General features: G+C 45.2%; 1 protein-coding gene across 1 annotated transcript; it reads left to right on the plus strand.

The window, feature by feature from the left end:
• Positions 1-3,764: 3,764 nt before the first annotated feature.
• LOC142488233 (uncharacterized) lies at positions 3,765-7,241 on the plus strand. The gene is made up of 3 exons (XM_075588606.1): positions 3,765-4,190; positions 4,241-5,659; positions 7,227-7,241. Exons 2-3 carry the CDS (start codon positions 4,535-4,537, stop codon positions 7,239-7,241), a joined length of 1,140 nt encoding a protein of 379 aa, XP_075444721.1. The 5' UTR covers positions 3,765-4,190; positions 4,241-4,534.
• Positions 7,242-18,077: the final 10,836 nt, after the last annotated feature.

The following is an 18,077-nucleotide window of genomic DNA, read 5'->3' on the forward strand; positions in this document are numbered from 1 at the left end:
GAGGTTGATTCAAACAACCTCCTTATGGCCACAAGTAATCACAAAAAAACGTGGATATCTAATATCCCCAGCGGCCAATATTATAGATTGAAGAAAAACTGCAGTACAGTAGTAGATTTTGAGGATCAGGCCAAAGATTTAACATCAAGATTTTTGGAGAGGGGATACCATCTAGAAAAACTAAATGGGGATCTGGAGAAAATAAGAAAACTAGAGAGAAAATCCATGTTATTAACTAAAGAGAAAAAAAGTAAAAAATTCATAAATGAGGGAAAGTGCAATGTATCTTTTATTACAAATTTTAATTCCATGACAGGCAGGATAGAGAAAATTATAAAAAAAACACTGGCCAATTCTTTCAAATGACCTGCTTTTGGGCACCCACCTTTCGAAATTCCCGAAATTTATTTATAGAAAGGCTAAAAATTTAAAAAATACGCTATCCCCTAGTGATATTAAATTAAAAGAACAACCTAGTGGGGAGAGGCATTGGTTGAGCACTAAACCAACTGGGAACTTCAAATGTGGGAAATGCTCTGTTTGCAAGTATATGCATCCTGATAAAAAAACATTTTAAATGTCCAAGTGGTGAAATTATCAATATTAATGATTTTATTCTTTGTAATACTGACCATGTAGTGTATTTATTAGAATGCCCGTGTGGCCTTTTCTATGTGGGACGCACTAAGCGTGCTTTAAAGGTACGCATTTTAGAACATTTGCGGAATATAAAATTGGGGTTTATGAAACACAGCCTCTCGAAACATTACGCAACATGCCATAATAGTGACCCCTCAACCCTCCTGTTTAAAGGTATAAAGCATATTCCAAAAAATAGGAGAGGGGGGGATAGGGTCAAGGAACTATCTAGGCAGGAAACCTTCTGGATACACAAATTAAACACCTTGCATCCAGGAGGTTTAAATGAAGACATAGATATTTGGTCTCTGTACTAATTCTTTTATAACACAATCAACTCTTTTTTAATTAGTATTAATATTCTAACTATTCCATGTCCTTTATTAAAAGTATCTTTTAACATTTTGAACAAATTTTAATCTTCTATTTGCTGCTCTATATGTTTAGCCCGTTCTGAGCATTCTTATGCTTCACTTATCTCCCCATTGGTCATCCAGGTCCATAGGGCAATGATAATACTTGCTATTGTGTTTCTTTGCCATGTTTTAATACTTTTTTTCTTGTTTTAGCACATCAATCGCGTCATGGTTAACATTGTCTTTGTTAATAAAGTTTGTTTGAAGTTTTTTTACATATGTTTAACATTGTGAGTGACGCATGCACTTCGGGACTCTAACCCCGCCCCAGTCGCTTTCCTATTGGATAATAGAACTGATGGCTGAGCCAATGAGGCACGATCGTGGGATATTTAGACTCTACCCGAATCCACTTGATATCAGTCCCTGATGAAGAAACTTTATGTTTCGAAACGCGTAGGACATGTTTGTACTAGTGCTCTAGCTTTTTATTAGCACCCTACTGCGCAATTTGATTGTGGTCGAACGGCGCCGAATTCCTGTGGTGACGTCACGAACCAGGAAGCACTCCACACGGAGGAGAGTGCAAACGCCCAGCAGATGACCAGATTCGCTTTGCTGAAGCACTGCAGGAACCAGCAGCTCCCGGCCCAATCGTGCACAGGGGAGCAAGGACCAGCAGAGGTTGTGCCCCTACTCCAATAGGACCCTGCACCATCGAGGATAGCAGTTTAACCCCTGCGAGGACACCTAATCCGGTCTCCGGAGGCGTTGGGTAACATATCCCGAAACTGCTTGATTTTATTGCAATTGATGTACGCACATTACTCACCCTTTTATTGTTTATGTGAATAATATTTGTAATGCACTATGAGCGTTGTGCGCTGTGTCTTTTTTGTATTCATTTGTTAGCTCCAGGGGGATTCTGAGCCCCCCCCCCTTCATCACAGCTGCAGACACTCAATTCTAGGTTAAGTTATTTAATTCACTTATTTTCACTTATCACGTCACGTTACAACTTAGTTGCGCACTGTTATTTCTTCTTTTTTCACAATGGGGAGTATCCTGGTATAAAATTTGATAGTTTCATTGGGGTGAGATACCATCTCATTGGTACCTTATATGCATTCGCCTTTAATGTTGTGCATATCAAGCTTTTAGCAGCCGCCGTAACGATCCGGGTCTATTTGTCCGATTCGAAGACTTCTCCAAGGTCTGTTCCCCATTTCATTATATATCCTAGTTTATGGGTTACTTTAGGGCCAGAACCAATTACTTCTCTGTACATTCGTGATGTGAGTCTGCTTGTGTCAGTCTCTATAAGACAGAGCTTTTCAAAAGTGGTCAATGGGTGGTGAGGGTTGTGTTTGTTATAAAGAGCCCTGATCTGGAAATATCTATAGAATTAGGATTGAGGGATGTTTTTGTCAGATTTAATTTGTTCAAATGATTTAATCTTGTTATTACCCTCCAGATCTCTAAGTCTTACTTTTTTTCCCCATATTGAGAAGTTGACACTATCCACACCAGGAGCAAAATTGGGATTTTCCCATAACGAGGTCATTAGTGTATTTTTAGTAGTTAAACCGCATTTAAATTTAGATGCCTCCCAGATTGACAATGAATTGGCCATAGAGGATAACGGCGATTTTATAGCTTATCACGCTATTTTTGGACTCCAAATTAGATTTTTTTAATTCAAAAGGGGAGCAAACTTCACTCTCTAATGTTACCCATCTTTTCAATTCTGGGTTAGTCTGCCATTGAGAGATTTGGCATAATTGAGCCGCTTTATAGTGCGATATCAGGCAAAGTACCACCATTCCGCCTTCTGTAGTTTGTTTCAGAAGGGTCTGTTTTCTTACTCTCGCTTTTTTACCTTCAGTCTCAGTGGCACCGGTAGGGTTTGGAATAGATATAGTATACATGGGAGGAGGTTCATTTTAACACTATATATCTTTCCTATCCAAGATATATTGTATTTGGACCAAAGTCTAATATCCTCTCTTAAGGAATGAATTAGCTTAGGAAAATTTGCATTGTAAATAGAGTTTTAATCCTTGGTGATATATGCACCCAAATATTTGAGAGCTTTATGTTGCCAATTAAAATTGAGCTCTATGAGCTTTTCGGTTGTTTTAGGTAAATTTATATTTAACGCTTCTGACTTGGATTGATTAATTTTGAAACCTGAGATTTTGTTACATTTCCCTAGCAAGTTGAATAGATTTGGTAGTGAGGTGAGGGGTTTGGACAGGACCAGGAAGGCATTGTCTGCATACAGAGCGATGTTATGTGTTTGGGTGTTGAATTTGAGTCTTGAAATATCAGGGCTACAACGGATTTGGGCCGCCAGTGGCTCCATACGCAGGGCAAACAGGAGAAGCGAAAGGTGACATCCCTGCCTCGTGCCACTTTTCATATTAAAGGGATTTGAGGGGAAGCACTGGTATAAGACCCTAGCAGATGGGCCTGTGTAAAATGACAAGATTGTGATTGTTATCTGTTCTCCTAAACCAAATGCTCCAACCGAGGCTTTTAGATATGCACAGTCAATCCTATAAAAAGCCTTTTCTGTATCTAGACTTAGCACCATAACCTGTACTTGTTTTGAATTGGCTATTTCTATCAGATCAATGAGTCGTCGTGTATTGTCAGCTGCCTGTCGATCCTTTATAAATCAGACTTGATCTGGGTGTATGTAAGGAATCCGATCCGCGGTTTACTGGTTGCTTTACCGTGCAGACTCGTGCAGTCTTGGAGCACCTCTCCTGATGTTTGCTGCAGCCTGGATTCACTCACCAAAGCAATACACACTCCCTCTGGTATCTATTGCACCTGTGCAGCCTTTCATTGCAAACTATACTTGCATTCACTCATTAGGGGCAGTACCTTCACACCCCCGCCGGGGATTGGCCCGCTGGCCTTTAAGTATTGCTTGCCCATAATGCTCCTTGCCGAGCATAGTCCTAACTGGATGTCAACTGTTTTGCCACAAGCTCTCGCTTGTTCCCCTTTGCTGATACCAGGTCACGCCCTGCGTCCTTCAGCTTCCTTCAAGCCGTTTGTTCTCCGATGCTGATTCCAGGTTACGTCCTGCATCCTTCAGCTCCCTTCAAGCCGCTTGTTCCCTTATGCTGATACGGAGGTTTCCCCTGCGTCCTTCAGCTTCTGTTCCCCTGTGCTGAAGCAGAGGTTTCGTCCCTGCGTCCTTCAGCCTCCTGGATTCCTGCACTAAAGCAGAGGTTTCGTCCCTGCGTCCTTCAGCCTCCTGGATTCCTGCACTAAAGTAGAGGTTCGTCCCTGCGTTCTGCAGTCTCCTGGATTCCTGCACTGAAGCGGAGGTTTCCCTGTATCTACAGCTTCCTGGTTCCTGGGGCCTACTCTTTCCCTAATATAGAGAGGCCGTGTCCTGGTTCCTGCGCTGAAACAGTGGATTCCCTTGCCCGCTCAGGACTTTTGCGTTGTAGCACTGGTGCACCCGTACAGCAAGACGGTGTGCCATTCTGGTCTGCCTACCATCTCCTGTGACCAGCACCATGGGCCATGGTCGTCGCTCGCGCAAAGGCCAACCCCGCGCTCCTAAGCTGAGGCGGGTCTCTCCTATCTCCTTGTTGCCGAACTCCTGCATGGACAATGTTTATCCTGACGTCTCCTGTTCTGACCCTGGCTTGTACAACGACGACGCTGTCTTCTCCAATCCCGATCCTGCGACATACGACTACGAACTGCGCAACCCGGATCAGCCTGCGCGGTCTCAGGTCGGTGCTTTTACAACCCCACCTCAGCCTCGCGGTCCGGTCCTGGTTTGTGGCGAGCAGAACCTTGACAGTATGCTCGGCCCTACAAACTCGGACCCCGCTGAGGTGTGGGTTGGTAAGTTTTTTCCTAAAAACCTGTCCCAGCCTGTAGACCAGTCCCAGTTTGAGGATAATTATTTGTGCGATATAATACCTCTGATGGAAGATCCGTTTATGTTGGAGGGCTTGACTCCCTTGCAAAAGAAATGCCGTAAGAATCTGGTTTATAAGGCTTACTGCCTCAGAGACTTAAAACAGTATCTGGCCAGTGTTTTGGCCATTGCTAACATTGCTTGCTCCCCTGATTCCCCTTTAACTGGGGAGGAGCTGAGTCCTGAGGATCTGGTCAACGCCTGTAGTACACTCAATGCCCTGACTTTATCCTTGGACATTCCTATAGTATTCCCGGAACCTTCCGTCATGGTGGCTCTCGCTCACGAGACGCTGCATGTACTTTCCCGTGCATTGGATGATTGCTTGTTAAAACAGGATCGTCTCTTAGCCGCTCACGCCGTCGTTTGGCGGTATCCCTCGGATACCAGTCCTGTTGCTAAACCGGGGGACGTATCTCTCTCTCCGGGAGATGACCAAACAGAACTATTACCAATATCTCCCAACGTAGCAACTGCCACAGTCCCAAGCTCTGATTGTATGCCCGGGTTCCCTGACACTAATGATATGTCTACATTAACCCCTGCCGATCAGTCCTGTGAGGTCCCCTTGGAGAACACACATGTGTCACTAACTAACACTAAGGTTCTTGTATCAGAGAATAAGTCCCTTAGTTCTCCTATTTCTAGCTTTGAATCCCTCTCTCTAGGTCTTGAGGGTTTTCCAGCTTTAAACTCTGCTAGGCAGTCCTGTGTACTTTCCCTGTCAGAGAAAGAATCCCTAAGTTCTGTTCCCAGGGTCATTTCTGTATTAACCCCTGAGGGGCAGCTCTCTGAGTCTCCTTTGATAATTCCCTGTTCTCTGCCAGCCACGGTCACGCCCCTAGCTCCAGAGGAGAGATCCCTTGTCTCTCCTAATACAGAGAAAAAATTACCTATGTATTACTCTCAGGCAATGTCTGCATTAACCCCTGTAAATTCTTGCTGCCTCCAAGTTAATGCCTTCGTTGTAGCCTCAGAGAATGAGTCCACAAGTCAGACAGCAGAGGTTGCATTGAGGGATTCCCATAACCGTACGGAGTCTCTAGATATTCTTTGCTATAAATCCCCTGCTTCAGCTCAAGTTTCCGCAGTTTCGTCTCCGGAGACTTCGGCTAAAGTTCTGGTTCCTGTTAAATGTATTCAGGAGTCAGGTTTTTCCCTAAGCTTAGTCACAGAGTTCCTTCTCCCGGGTATTTCACTGAACCAGCCTGTCGCCCACATAGCGGTGATCCCTGCTTCAGCGCATAGTTCCCACATTATGGAGTCTGCAGTAAGTTCTGGTTTCCCAGACATCCCTTACCAAATACCTACTTCAGAGACCAGTACAGTTATGATTAACCCCCGTGTACTGTCTGAGTTCTCCTCCTCTTTAAGCTTAGGGTTAAAGGCATACTGTAGTCTGTATGTCTCTCCTGGGGTTCATATTATGTTCCCAGGAATGTTTGCTGACGCACGGTTTTCTCCCAAAAGTGACGCTTTTCCATATAGATTAGTAAAAAGCTTGCACACTCTTTCTCTTTTCGCTGAATTGTGTCTTTCTAGTTTTGAGACTCTGAGAGGTAATGATTCCCCTTCTGATTCTGAAGCTCTTTCTACAAGGAGTATCCTGTCTGGGGGTCCCCCTGATTTCTCTCTCCAGGCTAATTCTCCAGGGATCAGCATATCTGTGGTCACTCCCTTAGTACTGTCTGAGGTCACCATGCATATATTACAAGTCCTGGGGTTTAACTCTGAGCTGTTTAGCTGTCCTGCCTTTGCTGAAACCCAGTCCCTCAGTACTGTGTCTAAATATGCCCCAGCAAACACGGGGTTACTCTGGGAAGAAATTAAAGCTCCTGTCTTAAAGGGTATTTTTTCTCACATGTCCAGCAAATTTAGAATCTCAGTAAGTGTTTCTATGTCACTTATCAATACATCTGATTTTTTCTCTAATCAAACCCAGATACCCTCACTATCGGTTAGGAGTCCTGTGATCAGAGATTTTGCACTAGAAAACACACCAATTCATGTTTTTGTCAGGTTAGGTACCCCTGTGGTTAGGGCCCTTGCAGTTTTAGAGAAGACTCTTTGTATTCCTAAGGTGCATGTCATTAAGAGTTTTCATAGTTCATACTTGCTGCTTGTTGATTCTCAGGACCCTGTCATTGAGGTACAGACTTCAGATTCTGATGTTAGCTTCCCTCCCACCACTACCCTGGCTCTGCCTTTTTCTCAAGCTACTAATTTGAAGATCCCAAGGACTATTCCTGATTCACTGACAATATATTCTCCCAATGAAGATTTCCCAGTATTAGAGAGCGCTACTGTTGTTCGCTTCTCTGCTCCTGCTAAACCATGGTTTTGTCCCTCGGAATTTTCGGTTGCCCCTGTTATTTCCTCTCAGTTGGAAATACTCTGTACGTATCCCAAGATTTCGGTCCCTATGCCAGGTTTACTGCTTGCCTTGTCACCTTCCATACCAATACCGGGAGATGCTTCTAACCAGCCTATACCTTTACTAACTATTACTTGGGAGCCTTCTAGAGGAAAAATTCCTCGCAAATTCCAACATGCAGTGGTCAGCCAAGACTTTTTCTGTTACAAAGTTTCTCCTGGTATATTCGATCAACTATCAGGGCCGCTGATTCTAGATTCAGGTTTCTTTATTAAGGACTGGGCTTTCAGTGGGGGTTCTTCTACCGTTTTTGCTCTGGAACTCTCTGGTTCTTCACAGCCCTGGATTTCCAAGACATTTTGCAAGGCAAGCCATGTACCAAGGATGTTTCTTCCATCAATCTCATATCCTAGAGCTGTACTCACCAAGGAACTGCTCGTTTACGGATCCCCTTTCCACCTAAAGAACTTTAGGAACAACTCGATGTCTCCGAGACCCATGGATGGCCCTGTCTGGCCGCAGTTTTCACCATGGGGTGGGGGTACACTAAGGAGTAACCACGAGTCTCTGGACCACGACTCTACCCCCAATCCTAGACGGTTCAGCAACAATTCCCGGTTCCCCAACTCTAGGTGTGCTCATGTTCGCCCGGAGGTCTCGCGTGAAGGGGGGGGTACTGTAAGGAATCCGATCCGCGGTTTACTGGTTGCTTTACCGTGCAGACTCGTGCAGTCTTGGAGCACCTCTCCTGATGTTTGCTGCAGCCTGGATTCACTCACCAAAGCAATACACACTCCCTCTGGTATCTATTGCACCTGTGCAGCCTTTCATTGCAAACTATACTTGCATTCACTCATTAGGGGCAGTACCTTCACACCCCCGCCGGGGATTGGCCCGCTGGCCTTTAAGTATTGCTTGCCCATAATGCTCCTTGCCGAGCATAGTCCTAACTGGATGTCAACTGTTTTGCCACAAGCTCTCGCTTGTTCCCCTTTGCTGATACCAGGTCACGCCCTGCGTCCTTCAGCTTCCTTCAAGCCGTTTGTTCTCCGATGCTGATTCCAGGTTACGTCCTGCATCCTTCAGCTCCCTTCAAGCCGCTTGTTCCCTTATGCTGATACGGAGGTTTCCCCTGCGTCCTTCAGCTTCTGTTCCCCTGTGCTGAAGCAGAGGTTTCGTCCCTGCGTCCTTCAGCCTCCTGGATTCCTGCACTAAAGCAGAGGTTTCGTCCCTGCGTCCTTCAGCCTCCTGGATTCCTGCACTAAAGTAGAGGTTCGTCCCTGCGTTCTGCAGTCTCCTGGATTCCTGCACTGAAGCGGAGGTTTCCCTGTATCTACAGCTTCCTGGTTCCTGGGGCCTACTCTTTCCCTAATATAGAGAGGCCGTGTCCTGGTTCCTGCGCTGAAACAGTGGATTCCCTTGCCCGCTCAGGACTTTTGCGTTGTAGCACTGGTGCACCCGTACAGCAAGACGGTGTGCCATTCTGGTCTGCCTACCATCTCCTGTGACCAGCACCATGGGCCATGGTCGTCGCTCGCGCAAAGGCCAACCCCGCGCTCCTAAGCTGAGGCGGGTCTCTCCTATCTCCTTGTTGCCGAACTCCTGCATGGACAATGTTTATCCTGACGTCTCCTGTTCTGACCCTGGCTTGTACAACGACGACGCTGTCTTCTCCAATCCCGATCCTGCGACATACGACTACGAACTGCGCAACCCGGATCAGCCTGCGCGGTCTCAGGTCGGTGCTTTTACAACCCCACCTCAGCCTCGCGGTCCGGTCCTGGTTTGTGGCGAGCAGAACCTTGACAGTGTATTAGTCTAGGTAGGATATGACTTAAACTGTTGGCAATTAATTTAGAGTAGATTTTGACATCTGTGTTTATAAGAGAGATTGGTCTATAGCTCTTACAATCAAGGGGATCTTTTCCTTGGTTATAGATTGGGGCTTTCGATGATTTCAGGTTTTTGATCTCTTGAGTGATTTCTTCAATAGTAAAGTCCCTCCCCAGTATTTCCTTTTCACAATCATTCAATCTTGGTAGGTTTGAGCTTGCTAGAAAATCCCACAGAGCTCTTTTCGTGTTAGGGTTGTGTGCCACTTTTTCTCCATTATATAAGTCTTCATAATATTTTTTAAATTCTTCTACTATCAATTTTGGGTTTGCTGTATGGCCTGAATATTATAGTTTGGGAGTTTGTTTCTTAATTTATTTGCTAGCACGTTATCTGGCCTGTTCGCGTTCTCAAAAAATGGCTTTCTTGACTGTGATGCGGAGGAAAGGGTTAATACCTGATTTGCTATGCATTACTGTTGTTGCCCTGTCCCTGTCATTTTTATTCCTCATGTGCAGGCCATTCCCTGTCTGCGAGGGTAAAAGACAAGATGCATTGCTTGCCATACCCTCTAACAAACACATGATAGAAGATCTTAAATGTAAGGCAGGAGGTATTTTTTTGTTAGTCCAAGCAGGAATTATTTGGACATCCAGCTGCGATATGGGTGAATGAGCTTTGGTATTTTTATGACCAAGCCTCAAAGGGCGGTGGTTATTTTTATGATGGAGCCTTAAAGAGATCGAGCTGATTAGCATCTTCCTGTCTAAAAGAGTGTCAGTTATGAAAAGACCCAGCAGACCCATAATGTATACAAAACTGACATACTGATGCACAGCAGATGTAAGGCTAGTGACCCCTCCGGGTCAAAAATCAGACTTAGTGGTGCCAAGAAATAGGTGTAGCCCAGGTATGCTAAGTGGCATGGACGTCAACATGACCCATGCACCCTGCCCACCGGACAGCCCTTTTGACCGGTCTTATGAACTGTGGGTAACTTGGCTATTCATGTTTTTTTTTGTTCCCACGAGGGGATTGGATCCACATGTTAAAGATAGCTTTTGACAGTCTATAACTGTGGCTTCCCAATTATTCCCAGTGTGATTCCTGAATTTTAATCCATGATGTAAAGATGCAAGACTTTGTTCCAGTACAGCAGCAACCAGTCCAGGAGTGAAGGGGTTAATAACCAGAGGACTTTTAAAACCAAGGCTGCATTTCTTGCGCTTGCAAGCAGAGGACAATTTCTTTTGTTTAAAAGGACAATTTCTTTAATTACCTGATTCCCGTAAGTGTTGTTTTAAAGTGTATTCTGCAGATGTCGTGTGTTCGTCTATTAAATAAATAAATCACAATTTATTTTGAAACTTGTTCTGTTCAATCAAGTACCCAGAAATATAAATGTGTTGATAAAAGTTGGTGTCATCGTGACAAGCTTTTAAAAAAACTGTTGGCAGCTGGTGGGATACTGATTGAACCTATATTGCAGTTTCTTGCGGGCTCTGTAATATAGTGAGGATCTTGTAGCTTGCGAGCTCCTCAGACAAGTAGCAACTGACACACACTTCTAAAGAGCACGAGAGACTTCACTGTTCCCTTCACCCATACCCCGAAGGCACCATGAGCGATTGCTCAGGAAGGTTCAGGTCGTGGACCAGAGAGAAAGTCGTGGAGAAATGTGCGGGGTATGGCTTACTGACAGATGGGCGGTCGAAGGCACAACTGGAGGAGGATTTGGAGCATCATGAGGACCGCTTGGTCCTACCAGAGGGGCAAGTCCACGTAGCTGCTGTGTTGGCTGACGCTATTCAGCCCGGAGTGCAGGAGGTCCCTCCAACTCCGGGGCTGCAAGGACATGAGGAGAGTGCTAGTGACCCCCCGGTCGTGGGTGGCTTGGCACCAGGGGTTGCAGATGAGGTAGCAGCTGCGGCTGCCGAGCGTGCTGCCCCTGGGCTCACTGCACTTCTGGCTACATGGGGAACGGGTGTTAGCACTGTGGAGCGGGTACAGCTCCTGACAGCAGTGCTTGGAAGAACCCACAACTCCTACCTTGAAAACGGGGAACAAGTTATTTCCCGGGCGGATCATCACAGCTTCAGAAAGTTCGTGGATGGCACAGATGACCTCGATGCGTTCCTGAATGACTTCGAGACGCAGTGTTCCCAGTTCCGAAGTGCTAACATCCGTTCCCCATGTAGCCAGAAGTGCTAACCTTTTACTTACTGCACGCTTCCACGTATGAGGAGTTGGCGAAAATTTATAAAAGTCATAGTTTTCGATAAAATACTGATAAATTTGACCAACTGTTGCCATCTTATCATCTGTTGCATTAATCGCGGCCCATATCAAATACGCGTAACTTCTGTCAGGTTTTTGGAAAGCGGGCTGCACTTGAACACTCATGGCGGGTGGGTCTCTGGAGAATACTGTAACTGAAACTGGTCTTTGTCTTTCTTTAATACTGTACACTGGCGACACACTTTATTCGAGCTCGGCTAGTCCCACGAATTCGGGTATACTCGGGTGTATTGAGGTTTGTGACTGTTTTCTGCCCGAGTGCATTGCGTTATTTTCCAGGCAGGGATTGAAGCATTTTATTCCCGCTGGCTGCAATACTGCACAGTATATATATATATACTGCATTACAATTCATGAATTTATGCCATCTGGTAGATACGCGAAGCATTGCAGCCTATTAAATCCTAATCATTATCATTTAACAGATCAGCCGCCCGTCAGCCAGGCATGAACCATGGCTGGGAAGGCAAACGCAACGGGGCTTGTCAGAGGTGAGGAGCGGCGCATTCCAGGTATCTGCCAGGTACATACTGGGTATTTGCTCGAATAAAGTGTGTCGCAGCAGTATGTATGAAAAGCCTAAATTGATACATTTTTGCAACCTCTTCCTTCAGTCTCAAGGCCAAGGCCAAGTTACAATAGCACACTGTGGTACAGTATCTTTTTTAAACGAAACACCTGCAAGCTGACACATTACTGATTCGGCACATTACAATTCATGAATTTCTGCCATCTGGCGGACACGCGAAGCATTGCAGCCTATTTAAATCCGAACCATTATCAATAAACCCATCAACCGCGCGTCAGCCGGGCATGACCCCTGGCTGGGAACGGAAAAGGAGCGCGGCATGCTCCAGGTGAGGAGGGTCCTACCATTGAGCGTAATGGCGGAGAAAGCTTTGAACCGGCTAAGTCAGAATGAGCAGAAACCTGGAACCCATAACTCCGGTTCTGTTCGACCTAGAGGGCTCAGATTCGGTCACCATGTAGTCCTAGTTGCGGCAGGATTGCATGGCAAATTGCGACCCTCTCGTGGCAACAGAACGGAGTCAGGGTGATGTTAAAGTTCAAGTTTCTGCCATTGACTTGCATGGCAGAAAAAAAGCCACTTTGGTAATGTGCTTTTAAACTGTCTTTTGGTACCTCCGGTTCCGGGGGTCATGCAAAGCTGATATTTTGCCACTGTGGCAAGGGTCCTTCCGCATGAGGACCAGGCAAATTTCAACCCGCTCAGAACGGGTTATTTAAAATAATATTTATATATTTATATATGTTAATTTTAAAGATATTAAAGAATGTACTGTATTGTATTTAAAACATGTGACTGTAAACCATACTGACTGACAAATGTTTTCACACCCTGATGCAATATCAGTGTACTCTCAATTCTCACTGTGCTGTGCACATCAGATTTACATTTCCAATTCGAGAGGGGATTTTCCAAAGCATTACCGTTCAAACAACAGGCCTCTAAGGGTTGGGGGAGGGGGATGGTGTGATTAGACGCAGGTGTACTGAGTGTTTGTAGCTCGGCTATGGATGAATTAAGAACACATTGGCAATATGCAAAAGATCAACGACCCAGTGGAGAGAGGGAGATGGTCGGTTAGGGTGACTCAGCCGATTGACGCTTGGCTAGGGAGGGATTAAAAACTCTGGAGGTGTGTGGCTGAAATAGTTAACAGCAGTGTCATTTCAAAAGGCAGTACATCATAATAATTTGATGAATAAACCCCCAAATACAGTGTACAACCCCCAAAAACAGTACATAAAAAGCAAGTCACTTTAACTCCCTGTGCCCCATGCACAGGCTGCAGTATGTATTATTGTGTGTTGATGGTTAGAATTGCTGTGCACTTTAAATGTTTCAACATTGTACAGTATTTGTAAATAAATGTTTTTGTACTGACTCCACCAATAAAAGAACATGTTGAATTGCTGCACTGTTTTTTTACTGCCTGACCGCAAAGCCGCAAGCTCGGCAACATTGTAAAAAAAGAGCAATGAGCGCGCAATTGGCGTGGGAACTAGGTCAATTGGCGTGGGAACTTCTGTTCTAGGGCACCTAGAAATAAAATCCATTTTGCCCCTAGATGTTAGGAACCCTCTCACTTGACCCCAACAGGGTCCGAGCAGTACTGGCGGTGAGAAAGGGTCACGCCGGCGAGGAGGCTCCTACCATTGAGCGTAATGGCGGAGAAAGCTTTGAACTGGCTAAGTCAGAATGAGCAGAAACCTGGAACCCATAACTCCTGTTCTGTTCAACCTAGAGGGCTCAGATTCGGTCACCATGTAGTCCCAGTTGCGGCAGGATTGCATGGCAAATTGCGACCCTCTCGTGGCAACAGAACGGAGTCAGGGTGATGCTAAAGTTCAGGTTTCTGCCATTGACTTGCATGGCAGGAAAAAAAGCCACTTTGGTAATGTGCTTTTAAACTGTCTTTTGGTACCTCCGGTTCCGGGGGTCGTGCAAGGCTGATATTTTGCCACTGTGGCAAGGGTCCTTCCGCATAAGGGCCAGGCGAATTTCAACCCGCTCAGACCCACAGAACGGGTTATTTTATATTATATTCGCGCAATTGGCGTCGGAACTACTTAGGGCCTCGGTGAAGTTCACATTGGCGTGGGAAATTCTGTTCTAGGGCACCTAGAAATAAAATTTATTGTGCCCCCAGATGTTAGGAGCCCCCTCACTTCACCCCAACAGGGTCCGAGCATGTACAGTACTGTACTTTAAAATAAATTAAATATGTAATTTTACTATTACTGCGCGCGCACGCACAGACTGTGTTGAACCGCGAAGGTATTAGACTTCGAAGACAACAGCTCGCAAATGCCCCCATGTGTTTTTACACGGCATTGCAGTATTGCAGACAGCGGGAATAAAATGTTTAAATAACAGCCGCGAAAATAACGCAAAACATCCCGGGCGAAAACGATACAAAACCGCACATCACCGGGATATTCCGAAATTCGCGGAGCTAGCCGAGTTCGAATAAAGTTGGTCGCCACTGTAAGTGCTACCAAAAATAAGAAGGAGGACAGGCTTGTATTTACCACCACATATAGTCAAGCCAATGGTTTTATTAAATCTACCATTCTCAAACACTGGCATATTCTGCAAAATTACGACATACTATCTGAGAGTTGCTGTGTACCACCAATGGTTGCATTCAAAAGAGGGAGGAATCTGGCGGATAGCCTGATTCATGCAAATAATGAGGGTCACTATAGAACTCCACATTTTTTGGAAGGTGGCAGGCCGGGCAACTTTAGATGTATGAGCTGCTCGGTCTGTAACAGCCTGACTACCGGTAGTCAATTCAATCACCCCCATAGTGGGAGGATCATAAAAATCAAAAATAGAATTACGTGCAGATCTGAATATGTAGTGTACATAATAAAGTGTCTATGCGGTCTTCTTTGCGTGGGTAAGACCATAAGAATGTTAACAACAAGGTTCATTGAACATAAAAGTGTAATCAGGAAAGGTACGGATCCCTCTATTCTTGTGAAAAACTGTGTGGAACACAACCATAATGCAGCATCTTTACGTATCATGGGTATTGAGTCAGTAGCACCTAGACAAGGCACTCCGGATAGGGAGACTTTCTTACTGAGACGTGAAGCATTCTGGATACATGCTCTAAATACCAGCAACGACATGGGACTTAATGAGCAGCAGAACTTAAAATGCTTCCTTAATAGAAGGTAATTTATGTCTCTCTAAAGGCATATTCGATATTACATCATCCATGGAGTCTACACCTATCGGTGGGAAAGATTATGTTGGTCTTTGTATGGGTTTCTTTCCCCCTATCTCTTTCCCCCTTTCCTTCCCCCCCCCCCTTCCCTGTTTGTTTGTACCATTTTCTGACCCAGGTATACACACTAGTATATTCAAAATACTGATGTACTGCATATTTATATGTGGGGTATTACTGTAACTTTGCAGGATTATACTTATGTCATCTGCAGTATACAGTCCCAATGTTTTTAATGTACACAGGCATATTGATGTATTAGTTTCTGCACATATGCTTTATTAATGATTGGTTGTGGTTTGTTTACACTTTCAGGGTGATTTGGTGAGTGTCTCACTCCTCCCTGCCCAGGCTGTGATCCCGTGGCGACGGATTACATCTAAATTCAGCCCCGTGAGTAATGTCTTTCTTGACACACGCCCCCCCCCCCCCCCCCTCTGACGGCTGACGTCATCGCACTATGTCGTGCTGACGTCATCGTGGGGGTGTGGCCATCCTGGGAGGGAGGTGGAGCTGTGGCTGTGGTCTTTCAAGGCAGCTCAATGCTGTACTTCCAGGGATTCAGACCTAGATGTCTGACATCACCACGGGGTACCACGCGGGCGCCCTGACGTCATCACGTGGGCGTCAACATCGTGGTCATGCGTCTGCACAGGGAGGGGTGAGTATCAGGGGGGTGATATATAATTTGACTGTTTTCTAGTGTTTGGTAGCCTTCACCTTGAGAAAGGCAGTATTAGACTGCCGAAACGTTGGTCTCTATGGCATATTAAACCTCCTTGTGATTAAGACTGTGTGCCTGCTTCTTCATTGTACTGGAACACTTTGGGACTTCAGGAGCTCCCCAGGACCAGTGCACTGGCAGCTAAGTACCCCACCTCTATTACTATTGTTTCGGTGTGCGTGTCTCATCCTCTATCTATTCCTGTAATGAACCCACATAAGAGTGGCCCTTCCGGTCCTACGAAGATACATATGAGGATGAACATATATCTGATGTGGGCCCTGAAATAAGACGCACCTATAAAACACCCTTAGGATGGTGGAGGTGCCTAAACTCGGTACGCACCAAACAAGCCGGTCTCTATGATGATGAATGTGATAAGCAGGAGCTAGAGAAGGAGCAGCAGATCACAGAATATCTACACCAGCTAACGCAACTGCAAGAAAAGCCTGGTGGATACAGTGAAACTGCTGAAGTTTCAAATAAATAAGGAGACCACAGTATACCTGATGGGACGGAGTCGTCTAAAACAAAAAGTGGAAAAAGAAAAGCAGCTTCACTTGCCGTAGAAGGAACAGACATTTCCAAAGATCCCACGGAGGAAAAGGGGGCCTAGATTCCCATCAGCCTAGAGTAAATGGAGAATTCGCACGCGGATGACAGAATATCCAGAGGGCCCAAGGCAGAATTTATGTACTCCAAATAAGTGTCTGTTTGGTGCTGACAGTGAGAAACCCTTAAACTATACCAGGGAAGTGGAGCTGGAACCAGTAAGTTACGATCCCTTGACCAGCCCTGAAGATACACTTCAAGCTGCCAGGCATGACTGTGAACAATTGAAACTGAAGAGAGAACATAATGCTGAGCTACAGAAGAATGTGCTCGCAATTTACTCTTTGGCCAGGACTGAATAGGAGGATATAAAGACTCATCTAGATACTGCAAACGCTACTAATGCCAGAAAAGCACAACGATTCTGACAGAATGATTGCTAAGATAAAACAGAAGTATGAGGAGGCACTGAAAGAGATTAGTCTCTCTCAGCAAGAAGTTCGCAATTGTCATAGAGAATTGGAAGTCTCTCAGAATGAGGTTCATATTGTCCGCATAGAACTGAATGCCTCACACCAGTAAGTCAACAGTATCCGGACAGAGGTGGACAAATCGCTGAATGAAGTTCATACTCTCCACTTAGCGCTCGATGCCTCACACCAAGAGATCAACAGTTACCACACAGAACTGGAAGTCCCTAAAAAAGGAACTTCACAGATTTGCTGAGGAGCTGGACATCTGTCAAAAAGCTGTCTGCAGTCTTTGTATGGATCTTAATGTCTCTCAGAAGGAGCTTCAAAACCTCAACCTAGAGATAGAAGTCTCATGCCAGGAGACCGGGAGTCTCGACTCAGAAGTGCGTGAGTGGAAGTAGGACTATGAAGAGGCCCTCAATTTTATAGAGACTCTAAAAATAAAATTCTGATTTAACTGACCACGTCAATAGGAAAAGTTAGAAGCATTGGAGAAACGCACACAAGCAGAGCACATACTGAAGAAACTATCTGCAATGTCTGCGTGCGCACCTACAGAATGCCAAGGAGAAGCAGTGATCTCTGCAGGAGGAAAATCTGCAGGCTGCTAAAGAAGTACAAGTGCTACAGGAACGTCTGAGAACCAAGTGTGTCACTTGCAGAGCATCATGAGAAACTGAAAACTACCCTGAGCATCACCAGAGCATCGCTGGAGGCCAAGCTTAAAGACCAGGTGACTCTGTACAAGAGGGAGCACAAGAAGGTCCAGAAACTGAGGCAAGCAGCTGCGGCCCTAGCAAAGAAATCCGCAGTATACCAAAATATAGTGAAGGATTCATTGATGCACACTCAGGACAAGCTCCAGAAACAGGATTCTCTCGCTGATGAGCTAAACTTGTTAAAAAGGGAGAAAAGTAATTCAGAAGTACTACAAAGCTCTTATGCAAACAAGGTTGGAGAGAGAAAGGTATCTGCTCAAACGCTCTGCAGCACTCACAATACAGGATGCCAACAGAGGAAAGAAACCCTGTCAGCTGTATCACCAGAATAAAGCAGCCTGCCTACTCCAGTCAATATGGAGAATGCAACTTCAAAGAAAGAATTATGAACAT

The sequence above is a fragment of the Ascaphus truei genome, chromosome 2 (genome assembly GCF_040206685.1).
Source record: "Ascaphus truei isolate aAscTru1 chromosome 2, aAscTru1.hap1, whole genome shotgun sequence".
NCBI classification, from domain to species: Eukaryota; Metazoa; Chordata; class Amphibia; order Anura; family Ascaphidae; genus Ascaphus; species Ascaphus truei.

Coding starts and splice junctions, on each gene's coding strand:
- LOC142488233 (XM_075588606.1), top strand. CDS start 4,535: ATGGGCCATGGTCGTCGCTCGCGCAAAGGCCAACCCCGCGCTCCTAAG.